General features: G+C 35.3%; 1 protein-coding gene across 11 annotated transcripts in view; it reads right to left on the reverse strand.

Annotated features, from left to right (window-relative positions):
* Positions 1-9,242, reverse strand: part of LOC139884172 (uncharacterized) — a 50,577-nt gene extending 41,335 nt beyond the window's left edge. For 6 of the 11 annotated variants that reach the window (XM_071868271.1, XM_071868259.1, XM_071868247.1 and 3 more), the window contains exons 1-4: positions 9,126-9,238; positions 7,479-7,994; positions 7,325-7,381; positions 4,763-7,233 (exon numbers count right to left, since the gene is read on the reverse strand). In XM_071868271.1, coding sequence (XP_071724372.1) covers positions 4,763-4,983 — 221 coding nt within the window. In that variant the 5' untranslated portion in view covers positions 4,984-7,233; positions 7,325-7,381; positions 7,479-7,994; positions 9,126-9,238. Of the gene's footprint in view, positions 1-4,762; positions 7,234-7,324; positions 7,382-7,478; positions 7,995-9,125 lie in introns of all 11 variants that reach the window. The other 5 variants (XM_071868298.1, XM_071868276.1, XM_071868264.1 and 2 more) reach the window with 5 other exon arrangements.
* Positions 9,243-15,460: the final 6,218 nt, after the last annotated feature.

Consider the following 15,460-nt stretch of genomic DNA (forward strand, 5'->3'; position numbering starts at 1 on the left):
GTGGACTTTAAACCCATCCCCACAGCAGACTTGTTCACCAAGTCTCTTGCCAATCCCTTCGTCAAGTGATCAGCTAAATTCTGTTGTGACCTCGCGAACACTATAGAAATCACCCCATTCATGATGAGTTCACGAATCATGCTATATCTGACACCTAAGTGTCTAGACTTTCCATTGTACATCTGGCTATAAGCCTTTGCCAATGTCGCAGCACTATCACAATGGATAGACATGGGTGCTATAGGTTTAGGCCATAATGGTATCTCATGGATCAAGTTTCTAAGCCATTCTGCTTCTTTACCAGCAGCAGCTAAAGCAACAAACTCAGATTCCATCGTTGAGTTGGTAATACATGTCTGCTTCTTAGAAGCCCAAGAAATAGCACCTCCCCCAAGCAAGAACACCCAACCATTCGTTGAAGAATGATCTTCAATATTGGTTATCCAACTCGCATCAGAATATCCTTCTATTACCGAAGGAAACCCATTATAAGATAAACTATAGTCCATAGTTTTCTTCAAGTACTTCAGTACCCGCCTAATTGCTTGCCAGTGATGAGTACTAGGATTAGTAGTATATCTACTCAGTTTTCCCACAGCAAAAGCAATATCCGGCCTTGTACAAGTCATGGCGTACATCAAACAGCCAATCACCTGAGAATACTCAAGTTGTGATACAGCTTCACCTTGATTAGGCATAAGCTTCTCACTTGGATCAACAGGGGTACTCACAGGATTACATTCAAAGCAATTTAACTTTTTCAATACCTTCTCAATATAATGAGATTGACAAATCGAAATTCCTTTGCTTTCACGTTTGATCCTAATGCCAAGGATAACGTCAGCCTCCCCCATATCTTTCATGGAGAATTTTGATGACAAAAATTCTTTTGTTAAATCAACCTGACTTTGGTCAGTCCCAAAGATTAACATGTCATCAACATATAGACAAATTATAACTCCTTTACCAGAATCATCAAATTTACTATATACACATTTATCTGCTTGGTTTAATTTAAAACCACTAGATAAAATCACTTCATCAAACTTTTGATGCCATTGCTTAGGTGCTTGTTTCAAACCATATAAGGATTTCACAAGTTTGCACACCTTGCATTCATTTCCTGGCATGACAAAGCCCTGAGGTTGGTTCATATAAACCTCCTCATCCAATTCACCATTCAAGAATGCTGTCTTCACATCCATCTGGTGAATAACTAGATTGTGAATCGTAGCCAAAGCAATCAGCAGTCTAATGGTAGTGATACGTGCCACGGGAGCATAAGTATCAAAATAGTCAATTCCAGACTTTTGTCTAAAGCCTTGAATGACTAACCTTGCCTTGAACTTTTCAATAGTTCCATCCACCTTCATCTTCTTTTTGAAAATCCATTTGCAACCCAATGGTTTGCAACCAGGAGGTAGATCAGCTAACACCCAAGTGTTATTGCCCATGATGGAATCTATATCATCATTAATTGCCTCTTTCCAGAATGCAACATCCTGAGACCTCATTGCTTCATCATATGTTTTAGGATCATCATCAACATTGAAACAATACGAATATTGGGTAGAAACATCATCCCTAGAACCTTCAACTAAGTATAGTTGAAAATCTGGTCCAAATGATTTAGGTTTCCTTTTTCTTTTGCTTTTTCGAAGCTCAAGTGACTGATCAACAGCCTTTTCAGAGACTTCATCATTACAATCCTTATTGATTCCATTGTTACTTGGAATCATATCCTTTGGTCTAGGTATAGATGAAAATCGATTTTCATCAAAGATTGCATCCCTTGAGTCAATCACAGAATTGATTGAGACAAACTCATTAGGCTCTATTACATAGAACCTATATGCCTTGGAATGTTCAACATATCCAACAAATATGCAATCTATACCTCTTTCACCTAAACTTTTCTTCTTGGGATCAGGTAGTCTTACAACCGCCCTACAGCCCCATACCCGAAGATAATTCAAGTTAGGTTTCCTTTTATTCCAAAGTTCATAAGGTGTAATCTTGTTTCTTTTGTTAGGAACTCTATTAAGCAAATAACAAGCTGTTAACATAGCTTCCCCCCAAAATCCTTCACTTAAACCCGAATAGGATAACATGGAATTAACCATTTCCTTAAGGACCCTATTCTTCCTTTCAGATATACCATTTTGTTGTGGAGTATAAGGAGCTGTGGTCTCATGGATAATACCAACTGATTGGAAATACGATTGGTCAATGTATTCACCTCCCCTATCTGTTCTAAGTCTTTTAATCAAAGCCTTTTGTTGTAATTCTACTTCAGTTTTAAATATTTTAAATTTATCTAATGCTTCATCCTTAGTATGTAACAAATAAATATAGCAAAATCTAGAAGCATCATCAATAAAAGTCACAAAATATTTCTTGTTCCCTAAAGTAGGAGTAGCATGCAAATCACATAAATCACTATGTATTAATTCCAAAATTTCAGTATCACGATGTACATTTTGAAATGGTTTCTTAGTGATCTTTGTTAACATACACGTTTTACACTTTTCATTGTTCATGTCAAAAATCGGTATTAATCCATCTTTAGACATATCTTGCATTCTTTTAAAGTGTATATGTCCTAGTCTAGCATGCCAAAGTGTAGAATTATTTATGCTAGAAGTAGATATAAAAGCAAAATTAACATTCAAGTGATTAATGTTAAGTTTAAACATTCTATTGCATAAATAACCAAAACCAACAAACATACCATGTTTTGACAAAACAAACTTATCAGATTCAATCACTTGTTTATAACCACAACAATTTAACACACTACTGGAAACCAAATTTTTTCTTATTTGTGGTACATGCAAAACATCAAACAAACAAATAGTTTTTCCAGAACTAAAACACAAATCCACACTTCCACGTCCATGAACAGAGGCTGTTGACTCATTTCCCATATGAAGAATTGATCCATCAGTCACGGACTCGTAAGTCTTGAACCAAAATCTATCCTTGCATACATGGGTGGTGGCTCCCGAGTCAACCCACCACGCGACATCATCATCCTGCACAAAATAAGCCTCAGATATATATGAAACATAATAATTCTCATTTGAATTATTAAATATATTCTGACCTTTCGAGTTGTGGTTGTTTAAACCATTTCCCGAACCGCTTGTGCTAGATCCTTTGGCATTATTATTACCAAAAATAACCTTGCAATCCTTTTTCATGTGTCCAGTTTTACCACACTTCCAACAAGTCAATTTAGACTTCTTGTTCGGATTAGCCTTGTTATAACCTTGATGTTTACGTTTGCCCTTTTTGTCATTATTACTAGTGAACTTTTTATGTTCCACCATATTGACAACAGACGTACCAGCAACTTCGTTGCTCTTTAACTTGTCATTATCCTGCAACCTGAGGGATTCCTCAATACACAAATGACTACCCAACTCAACAAGAGTTAACTCCTCCTTCTTATGTTTCAAAGAATGTTTAAATTCTTTCCAAGATGGAGGTAGTTTATCAATTATGCTTGAGACTTGAATAGACTCATCCATGTTCATCTTATGTTGTGTGAATTGACCAAGTATACGAATGAGCTCATTGTATTGTTCCAAGACCGGTCTAGAATCGACCATCTTGTAATTATTAAAATTACTCACAAGGAACTTTTTACTAGAAGCATCCTCAGACATATACTTGGTTTCTAAACAGTCCCATAGTTCTTTAGAAGATTCAACATTTAGGTAAATATCAAAAAGGGAATCAGCCATACCATTGAGGATTAAACCTCTAGCGATGTAGTCATCGTTCTCCCACTTGCACCTTTTCCGAATTTGTTCAATAGTGGCATCATCACCATGATCTTCAGGAATTGGTGTGCTGAGTACGTACACCACACTCATGCTGCTCAGAAAGAAGTGCATCTTCTTTTGCCATCTCCTAAAATCAATTCCCTCAAACTTATCAAGTTTGGAGAAATTCGCCGTCATGTGTTTCATCGTAGCCGCCATCGATTATAACGAATAATTACTTTCGATTGTTGGAGGTTTTATTGAAATTTCGTGTAGGGTAAAATAATCGATAGCCGGATAAATCACTGAATCGTGGTATCACTTTCCGAAAGTAATTATTCGACCCTTATTGCCTGGGTTACACGAATATCACTTTGGGATAAGACAGAGATTAGTTCTTGTTATTGGCAGTAAACAAGAACTCTTTTGCATAAGAGTATTAAGGTGTTTTTCGTATATCTTATTCTCATAAATGATAGTCCTTATTTATAGGCACCCAAAAATAAGTATTATTCCACGATGGAGATGTTTCACTAACTAATTTCGTTTTCAAATCTAAAACAAATCCTTTACATAAAGTTGTTTGTTTTATTTCTAACAACCAAATCAAGGAAATCGTTTTCAAATCTAAACAAATCCTTTACATAAAGTTGTTTGTTTTATTTCCAACAACCAAATCAAGGAAATCGTTTTCAAATCTAAAACAAATCATTTACATAAAGTTGTTTGTTTTATTTCCAACAACCAAATCTAGGAAATCGTTTTCAAATCTAAAACAAATCCTTTACATAAAGTTGTTTGTTTTATTTCCACGATGGAGATGTTTCACCTAGTGCAGGAATAATACTTCCGTAATCACTCAAATTTGTGATAATGGAAAACCACTTTCGGGTCCGGGCAATCTATCACTTAATGGGTGTACACTCCGTACCTCCTAACCCGTTTACAAGTGTAGATTAAATCCCTCAATTACACTAAATTTCCAACATGAGGTAGGACAATGAACCTTTGATAAGAGTATTCTCAGGTAATACCTTTCACCCTCGGTTGGATGAGCAGCAACTATACGTCCTATTGAATCGCCAGATTGCCTAGATTTCCAATATTTTTTGTCCTGTATCCAAACATAATGATCCGGGAACTGGGAGTAGGTCAAGCGTAACTGTTGCGCACCTTTATCAGTTCTGTTCATGTAAAAAAATTCAGTTAACATGGTCTTTCTTTGGATTGGATTATTAATTACATTGTTTAGCCGATCCTTTTTTCTAAAGGTTAAAGGCTGGTAATTTTCTAGATGTAGTTGTAAACGTATAACGGCGGGTTTTATCTCGCTCAATGGAAATCTAAAAATTCTCCATGCCGCCTCTGGAGGTGAGACCCATCTGCCCGATTGGTATTGATCTATTTCGTCAATGAGCGAGGATTCTTTATTAGACGATAAAGTAAAGCTTATTCTGTCACTCTACATATATACTTGTATATATATTTGATTGCTTTTATTGTTGAACATATTTCAACATTGATATGACAATCATATTTAGCTAACAAGTAGGGATTATATGGAACAACCCAACTGTTGTCAAGTCTAGCACCTCTAACGTTCACTGTAACCCCATTATTTCGTCTGCGGTAGATCGGGTATGCATCCGATGTCTGTATGGTTTCGTTAGAGAATGGCTTTGGAAATGAATTCTTGCACTTGCCTTCCTTTTTCATGCAAACGTTGTATGGGTTTTTGTCGCCACATGGGCCATGGAGCATGTGCTTAGTCACCATTTTATGCAAGTGAGGCTCCGTTCCTGCGTTTGGTATTTCAGCAGACACAGTATGATCATATTCTTTGGGTCGATACATTTTAAACTCGGGTTTCAATATGATCAACATATGTGCGTGTGGAAGACCACTCTTTTGAAATTCTATGACATACGTATAGGCAGCAAAATCACCGAATATGCGCTTTTCAAAAAGGTCTTCCCTTATTTGCTTGAATTTTGCGTGAAAAATTCTAACATTCAAGTCTGCTCGATTTTGCGACTCCTCATGCGCCATAAGATGTTCTTTTATCTCTTGCCAGTTAGGATTACATGTAACTGTCAAAAAAATATCTGGTTTTCCAAATTTTTGCACCAATGTCATCGCATCTATGTATTTTTGCCTCATGTTTCTTGGGCACCCAATAAAGCTAGAAGGTAGCAAAATTCGTTGACCAACAGCCGAACCTTCAGTTTCGCCTGAGCCGATGGCATCAACAACTCCCTGTAGGAATTCTCTTCTAATATCACTTTGTTGCAATCTGTAAAAGTCTAGTCTTTGTGTTTCAAGCTTCACATAGCTGTCTACTATATATTGTTGTAAAAGGCGACCAAACTGCAATAGAAATGACCTATCGTTGTTTCTTATTTGGAGTTTGTATGCGTAGTACTCTCTGACAGAAACAAATTTAGATTGATCATCGTTCTGGGCTAAAACTGCAAAAGAGTAATTACAATATGTGTAAGACAGGTGGCATAATATAGCAACTAAGAAAGGTAATATGTATGCTCGCATATGGTTGCCGTCTTCCTCCATGCACAAGTTTTCAGCATTTTCAGCATTCCGAGGACAAATAAGGCAGGCAGCAGTTGTATCTGGTTGACCCCTTCGTCTCTTTTGTGTTTCACCTCTTTTAAGAATCCCTTGATGCCAGCCAAGATCTCCAAATGGGAACATCAAAGGGTACTGCAACGGATCATAACACCCGTAATAATAGTCAATCTTTCTGGATTGGTTGCTATGTGTTTTCACCTCAATATTTCTATGAGTATTTTCAACGTCCCGTCAGCGTCAACCCAAAGTGCGGCTATTTGTGATACCTCAGGCTTGTTATAAACCCTTTGATCTTGAGAAGGAGCTGTTTTAGGTACTATCTTATATGTCTCTAATCGTGAGATGTCTTTTAAGCTTCGAAAGAAACAGGCATAAGGATTATGGCGTAGAGTATTCATACACATTTCAATGGCCTGTTCGGTTAACCTTTCACAATTAGCTAAACGATTTTGCAGCTCATGGTCAGTATCATGGAAATACAACTGTAAATTTTTTGCGCCGTTTTGTTGAGGGAGTAAGTCGTTTATAAAGTGATAAACCTGCCCTTGCACTCTAAATGTGTATATTCCGTTGTTCCTCTTGCTTAGATTTGTGTCTGATTTGACGCCTAATGAAGTGAACGCAAATAGGTTGTTGTAGGTTCTAATATATGTTCTAAATGCCTTTGCTTGCTCTGATGTCGATGTCAAAAGCTCCTTTATGGCAACTGGAAGTTCATTACTCGTTAGAACAACGCGACCAGATGAACAACAAAAGTTTTTTGGTTCAGAGTAGAAGCTAACAGCACCACAATGAGAACAGTTCTTCGTCGGTGGCAGGGTGCTAACCGTTACAGGTACGAATTGCAAAACATCTCTTCCTGTTTTAGGAGGTCTCCCTATGGCAAGACACAATCACTATATTTATAAGTAAACTAATAACCAAGCATGGTATGTACAGACTACTATGAATTGAAAAGGCAAATATACCTTGTCTATGCTTATGAACGGTTCTTTTTTGGCAAGACACTTGAGATGTAGGAGCAACTGCAAGCAATAAACATCGTGAAAGGTGATTAACTATCAGAAGGCGTTGTTTTATATGATACGCTATATATTTCAGCATGGTGTAGCAATCACGAACCTGTAGTCTCATCTAAGGTAAATGGTGATTGATTAGAAGACCCTGGCAGCTCGAAAATATTATTCGCTTCAACGTATGGTTTAGGCTGTCTACAAGCAATGGGATTGCTAATCTGACGCTTCTTATTTCTCCATCTTATAATTGAATGTCTTCTGTACACTCTTTTGTTTAGGCGCTCAATTTCTATTGGGATGTTAGAGTTGATTAAATGTGGCCCATCGTTGGAAGATACAAAGCGTGCACAATTGTCATAAAGCTGTTCAACGTTCGTATCGAGAATTTGATTTTCAGTATTTGATGTTCCTGCATGTTCTCATAGATATTGTGCTGACGTTACGCCTTCTGTTTCTCCACCTTATAATTGAAGCTCGTCTATATATTCTTTTGTTTAACGCCTCAGCTTCAGCCCGTGTAGGTGCGTGAAGTGTATGACCAAAGTTGTGAGTGTTGTGAACATGATTGTTATCGAAAATTTGTTTATGAGCGGCTGATGTTGTCCTCTTCATAGCTACTGTCCTAATAATTATACAAAAATTTTCTGGATGAGATAAATTAAAGTAACAATATGAGCAGCAAAAACATTAGTATGCACTTTATGTAAACAACTGCATGCTCAGAGAAGATGCATATATGAAAATATAATTAGATTTGTATATGTGTATGAACATGTAACAATAACTACAAGTAAACCGTAAACCCTCTAAATCGATGAGGTAAAAGGGAAATCAGAATACTATAACAATTCAACCGAAGACAGTTAATTGAAATTAAACTAAAGAGGCAAAAAAAAAAAAACTAATTTCATATTTCATATAATTAACAATCAAAGAGGAAGTAGGCAAAAATATACCCAATCCCTTTGGTAGGGTCGTAAGTGGTAAGTGGTAAGTCGTAACTCGTAAACGATTTGAGCTCGAGCATACCTTCAGAAATTGCTCAATTGTTTAGTTTCACTTGAAGTTTTGCAAACTTTTACTGAGCTATTAGTAGTTGATATTCAGTGGGCTAACTTCGTAGATGTGGAATATGAACGACGTAAACAAAGGAAATCCACGAGTAAACATAGCACCATGGATTCAAAGGAAGCGAAAATTGACGGGTGGTTTTCAAATGTAAATGAATATATGAAAGTTAAAAAATGTTGGCACTATAAGATAAGATTATGAGAAGTGTAGAAATTGGGTGCCAACGTTTTTGGGTGCAATAAATGAATGCTACGTGGCTGTAAGGGTGTATGATTCACCTACTCTTTATGTTTACTTGGGTCAATCGCAGAATACTGTGTGTAGGGTTTAGGGAAGCAACTACTGGATCAAGAGAAACATGTCGTATGAGATGCGAAGTTGAACCTAAAATTGAGTTAAGGTTTGTTTAATTTTTTGTTACCTATATATGCTTTGTAACAATAACCACAAATAAACCCTAAACCCTCTAAATCGATGAGGTAAAAGGGAATTCAGACCACTTTAACAATTCAACCATAGACATTCAAACAAAATTAAAGTAAAGAGACAACAATCAAAAATACCTAATTTCAGATAACCAACAATGAAAGAGTAGTAAGGGAAAATATATGGAATTCCTCATATTTAACAATCAAATGAACAAAGGAAAGAAAATTGATAAAGACACCAGTGAAGAATTTACCCAATTCAATTTGTAATGTTGGACAAGAACTCTAGAAGGTATGCACGAAAGAAGGAGAATATGCGAGTTTGAACCTGTGGTATTTACTCTAAAAAAATAAAAGAAGATGGCGGTAAAGAATCTAGGGAAAGAAGCAAGTGGTGGCAGGGTAGGAGGGCTTGATAGAAGCAGGAGGTGGAAGAGCCAAAGAAGGTGAAAAAAGCAGGTGGTGGCAGCTTGAAAAAGCGTCGACGTGTAAGGCGAGGGATGAGGAACAGTAATTTCGATGGCTTCTTATATATTAGGTGATAAAAAATTATAAATATCTTTTGAAATAAACCTATTGGTCTATGTTAAACAGGGGCCACATTGACCAATCATATCACTTTTGTAATATAAAATATCACACGCTTTAATATTAATTGAAAATGTATTGAACTTTCATCAAATTTCTATGGTATGCATTTAACTTTCAAATCTACTATTATATGAATTTAACTTTCTAAATTGTTCTATTGTATGTAGTTAACCTGTTATGATAGGTAACCTTCCAGGTCACCTCCATTTTATTTTTAAGTATTTACATTATTGATCCCTCATGTTTGTAAATCCTCATTTCATTAGTCTTTTATTTATCATCATCCATAATCTTCATCCTTTTCAAATACCATGTATGTTTTCAGATACACCATTTGTAATTATTTTTCAAATCTAAAACTAAAAATCAAAGCTAAACAAATTTAGATAAACAAATCCATTAATTTAATGACACAACCAAAATTAAACCATATTTACAACTTACAGTTTTGTTTCATCTTAAAAACCCATTTCATAACATAAAATTGATATATCGACACTATCCCTACATTCACCCACACAACTTAGAGTGTTGTTTCGTCCCAAATTTCTTCATCTTAATCTCACCAGACTTCATAAATCAAATAAAATTATATTCTTTATTTTCTTATGCTAACAGTAAAGATCATTCCATCAAAATTCAAGCTAAATCAATAAATTACTAAATTATTAAAACCAACAACAATCAGTATATGAATCCAGATCTAGTTACCGTTTTGATTATGATCTCCATCGTACGAAACCCCCGCAACACGAATCAGTAGAGGTTGACATGCGTTGCAAAACCACCGCATCACGATGAAGGTTGACCTAGTGGATTTTAGAACATCGTTTCAGATCCATCGCTCCGGAAACTCGACTCAGAGTCATAGTTCAGATCCATCTTGATGAAGGTGTTGCAGAAGGTATTTACCCGGATCTTGTTACGGTGGTGGAGTTGCAGGCCGTCGCCGGTGATGGTGGTGATGTTGAGCTTTGATTTTGAGCATTGTTGAAGATGAAGATCTTGTCTGATTTCCCATGGGTTTTGTTTTCTAAGTTAAATTTTATTACGTGAATGTAATTTATGTTTGTACCTGATCCCATTGGCCATTGATTTGTTCATTTAAATTCTTCTAATTTTGATATTTAGTTTTAGATCTAAAAAATAATTACAGATAGGCTGAAAACATACTTACAGATGGTGTATTTGAAAAAAAGGATGAAGATGATGGATGAAGATAATGGTTGATGATAAAGGGACTAATGAAATGAGGATTTACAAACATGAGGGATCAATAATGTAAATACTTAAAAATAAAATGGAGGTGACCTGGAAGGTTACCTATCCTAACAGGTTAACTACATACAATAGAACAATTTTGAAAGTTAAATGCATACAATAGAAGATTTAAAAGTTGAATGCATACAATAGAAATTTGGTGAAAGTTCAATGCATTTTCAATCAATTTTCCCTTGATTAAAATTAAAGTTTGTCAACAACTCTAGCAGACCAATTTACGTTAGCCTACTAGTAATGGGTCTGTCGTTGGTGTTTTTTCGGGCCGCCGTTGCAACGATGCCGTTGCTAGCAGCCGCGGTTAAGGCTACAGTTGCTAGGCCGCGGTTCATTGTGCTGTGGTTTGACATGTACAAGCACGCTTATTTCAATTAAAAAAATACAACATAATACAATCACTTAAAATCTTTTCCTTAGTTGCGTAGATCATGTAAACATGTTGAAGTACAAAATAAATCTCATTTAAAATCACTTAAAAATGTTTAACAACTTATATAATCAAAATAGAGCTCAAAACACCACTAGCAATGGGTCATTAGCTAAACTCAACAACAATTACTCAATAAATTTTCAAACATCATTATTTGATTGATATAGGGCAAATTTCTTACATTAGAGTTTTATAAACAAGCAAACATAATCAACACAAAAGCAAGAAATAAAACTAAAGTAATCATTGTTACAACTTAATTCGAAATTATACCAACTACAAGTGAAAATGGAAATGAAATGGTGAAAAAGATGAAGATCTTGAGCAAATAAACACTAAACTTGAGCTAGCACCCTTGATTACACCTTCTTTCTTCAATAGATGTTGATGATGAAATTAGGGTTAAAACGAAGTGAAACCAGCTGCTCCCTCTCAAACCCCATCTTATTTCTATTTATAGTCGAGCTCATTAAATGTCCCAAGTGCAGGTAAGAACGGCTTTGTGGATTTGTGGAACGTCGTTCCACATAACGTGGAGCAGGAACGACATTATGAATCATGGAACGCCGTTCTCACTTTGTGCCATGTAGAACGTCGTTGTACTTTGTGGAACGTTGTTATTGGAGCAGATTTTGGCACTTGATCTTTTTCTCACCTTTTTGGCCCAAGACTTGATCAATTTTGCACCAAGTTAGGCTTTTAGCCTTGAACCAACATAAAACCCAATTTCTTCATAAAAGTGCTCAAACAAACCTTAAATCGAATTGAAAAGAGAAAGATATTGCAAGATGGAACATGTGTAATTTAGGCAATATCACCCTCGTTTATACATTAAATTGCATGTCGTGTCCCTATCATTAATTTTTGGCTTCGGTGGTCGCTTAATTCTACAAGTGTTGCCTTGGTGGTCCCTCTGTCTATTTTCGATTGAAAACGCCCCGTTAAGTGTCATCACGTTATGTCGTTTTAATTAAACGGCATCAATGTTAATCACGTGATGACACTTAACAGACATTTTAAACGAAAAGTAGATGGAAGGACCACCAAGCAACATTTGTAAAACTGAGGGACCACCGGAGGAAAAAAATTAACGATAAGGACGCTGCATGCAATTTGATGTATAAATGAGGACCATTGGCGCAAAGAAGTCTATAAAAAGAAGTCTATAATATATAAATACAAATAATAAGCCCAATACTTACTTTTTTGGTAGATCTGAATCTTTGGTTGCATCGCAAGTGCTCGTTGGAGTTCTTTCGTTCGTAACCGAAGCTCCCTATTGAACTCAGGATTTGTTCTAGTTGCTAAAAGAGAAAGGTAAGCTCTTGCCCTTATCAACTGATCCTTAAGATAACGAACACGAGTGTCTAGCAAAACACGTTCATTAGGTTTTTCGATTTTGGTTGTCGCGGGTTGCCTTTTACTGAAAATTTTTGAGGATGTACAACGGGGCTTTTCATCTTGTTTTGTTTCCTAAATGGTCAAACATCAACATAAGTTAAGTCAATTTGCTTATTGAGCATTAAACATATAATGAGCATATGGTTCACTTATAATACACTACTAATAACAAAGACCTACAGATAGCAATAAACAACTGCATAATTCAATGATTGACGGGTTACAATAGGCATGAAAGTGACAGCACAACAATGTTTAAGCGAAAACGATAATAATAATAGTAACTTACAGGTTTAGTGGATAACAATGATGCTGAGATGATTTAAACGTTTTGAGGCTGCGATTCCACTCTGTCATTAGTCACTTGCCTGATGATAGGGTTATCAATTTGAACAGACTCAAGTCCCTTGGATTCTGATAAAATTGTGAGGATTTTGTTGTGGAAATTAACAATTAACATTAACATTAACAAAAGTCAATAAAACAAAATGGTTACATATAAGATATAAGATTTGATTTGATTGTGAGGATTTTATGTGTATACATATACTTACAAATCTAAATATGTAGAGATTTGATTAGATTTTGCAAATCATATTTTATATAAGATATAAGATTTGATTTGATTTATAAAATATGATTTGATTTTGTAAAGAAAAAATTACTCCATTAGTACCTGTGGTCTGTTCACATTTTCATCACAACACCTAAACTTCTATTTTTACGTCGTTGGTACCTAGGGTTTCATTAGGTTACCTAGTTAATACCCCAACCTAACAACCATCTATTTTAAATGGTTAACCCCTCACATGTGACATGCATGTGAGGGTAATTTCGTCATTTTAATTCATATAAAACACATCAATACACCAAATCACAGGTAGCGTAATTTTTTAAAAATTTAAATAAGCCAAAAACATGTACTCCGTATATTGTTGCATTGAAAATCATTTAATCTATTTTTGGCAATCATTGTAAATATATGTAGTATTAAGCTATCATATTCCAAGTCACTACCTTGTTTTCTCTGCCATCAAGATCTTTTTTCTCTTTCTAATATCTTTAAAATAATTGTTTCTTTCCTTCTGGGTTTGTTTTGTTTGTCAACAAGGTGGTCAAACAAATGATAAAAATCCAATATTGTATTAGGGATTAGGATTTTGAAAGGACGAAATAAATTCCGGTGAGTCGGTTATTAGTGAGTGATAGAACGCGAAGATTTTTTAAGCGGCGGCCGAGTTTCGAAGGGATGAAACCGTTGACAAATCCAGGATAGATGATTAACTGAGTTAGCTCAGTGAGCTTGTAGATTCCGTTACCTGAGATAGCGTCGGCAAGTCTATGTGAGTCCGGTACCGAGGAAGAGAGAGGTGACACGTAATTGACCGTTGATGACGGAGCAAATAACGTCGGCGAAGGAAGAACAAACGGTTTCGGGAGACGTGAAGTTCCAGGTGGAGAAAAAACCGCCGATTTTGACGTCAGTGAGTGAATATATAAGCTGATGAAGCGCATTGAAATCGACAATGGCGATTTGTTGTTGAGTTGTTGGAGTAACTGAAATGGGAAATGATAGTAGTAGTAGTGTAATTAGTTGCTGGAGAAAGATACATGTTTTCATTTTTTTTTTTATCAATTTTCAGGTGAAGATGAAGGATTTTGTGTAAGTGGTGATGATGTTATAGATATATTAGAAAGAAAGTGTTAGTCTGTTCGTTGAATTTGGAAATGGAAAGCCACAATTTGTTATTTGGAAATAAACTAAATTCCAAATTTATATATAGGAATAATTTTATATATTAAAGGATAAAATTACCCTCACATGCATGGCACATGTGAGGGGTTAACCATTAAAATAGATGGTTGTTAGGTTGAGGTATTAACTAGTTAACTTAATGAAACCACAGGTACCAACGACGCAAAAATAGAAGTTTAGGTGTTGTGATGAAAATGTGAACAAACCACAGGTACCAACAGCGTAATTTTTTCTTTTGTAAATCTTATTTTGTATAAAGATTTGATTTTGCAAATCTTTCCAAATCTTTATTTATTATATTTGTACTAGATGTATTAATTATTGTATCAATTATGTAATATATAATACCAAGTCTTGGTATTGGAAATGACATACAAAAGATACAAAACACACATACAAAAATGCTATTTTCTTTCTCATTTTCAAGTAACCAAAATACTTGAAATCTAAAATTGGGTTCGGTTTTTGGTGGAAATAAGGAAGAAGAAAATATCCGTTAAGTAGAAGGTATAGATCGAAGCAAGGTTGGAACTTTAGGTGTCTACCGTTTAGAGAAACTCTTCTTTGAGTTTTCAAATTCGATCTTTAAAAGGCTACAGAGGTTGTATTCTAATCTTCTCTTATTCGGTTTCGTTAATTTATTTTGTTTGCTAAAGTTTTGTACAATGATCCGTGGAAGAGTATGATTTTGTAAATATTTTAAAAATGCTTCCGCTCGCTTTGATTTGTATCATACTCTAACAGTGGTATCAGAGCCATCTTGTACAAGTTTTAGCAAACTTTTCTTATGATATTTAGTTTTGATGGATGCGTTGTGCATGATTCTTGGAGATGATCATGCATAACAAACATGCCAAACAAGTATCATGATTTATGTTTTATGTTTCCTAAATACTAATTTGAATCTTGGATTTTGGCAAAATGTAAAATGGGTTAAACTCTTTTTTTTCATTTAAGAATTTTTTTTTAGCTTGGACAGTCCATCTTTGATGAACTGTTTCGGGGCTTTAAACTCAATATTATTGTATGAGACCAATTGCATTTGAAAGCTAACTGAAAGAACTTAAATTTGCAAAAAAAAAAAAAAAATTCATCAAAACGGACTAGAAATGAGTAAGATATGACCATCTGAA

The sequence above is a fragment of the Rutidosis leptorrhynchoides genome, chromosome 1 (assembly GCF_046630445.1).
Source record: "Rutidosis leptorrhynchoides isolate AG116_Rl617_1_P2 chromosome 1, CSIRO_AGI_Rlap_v1, whole genome shotgun sequence".
NCBI classification, from domain to species: Eukaryota; Viridiplantae; Streptophyta; class Magnoliopsida; order Asterales; family Asteraceae; genus Rutidosis; species Rutidosis leptorrhynchoides.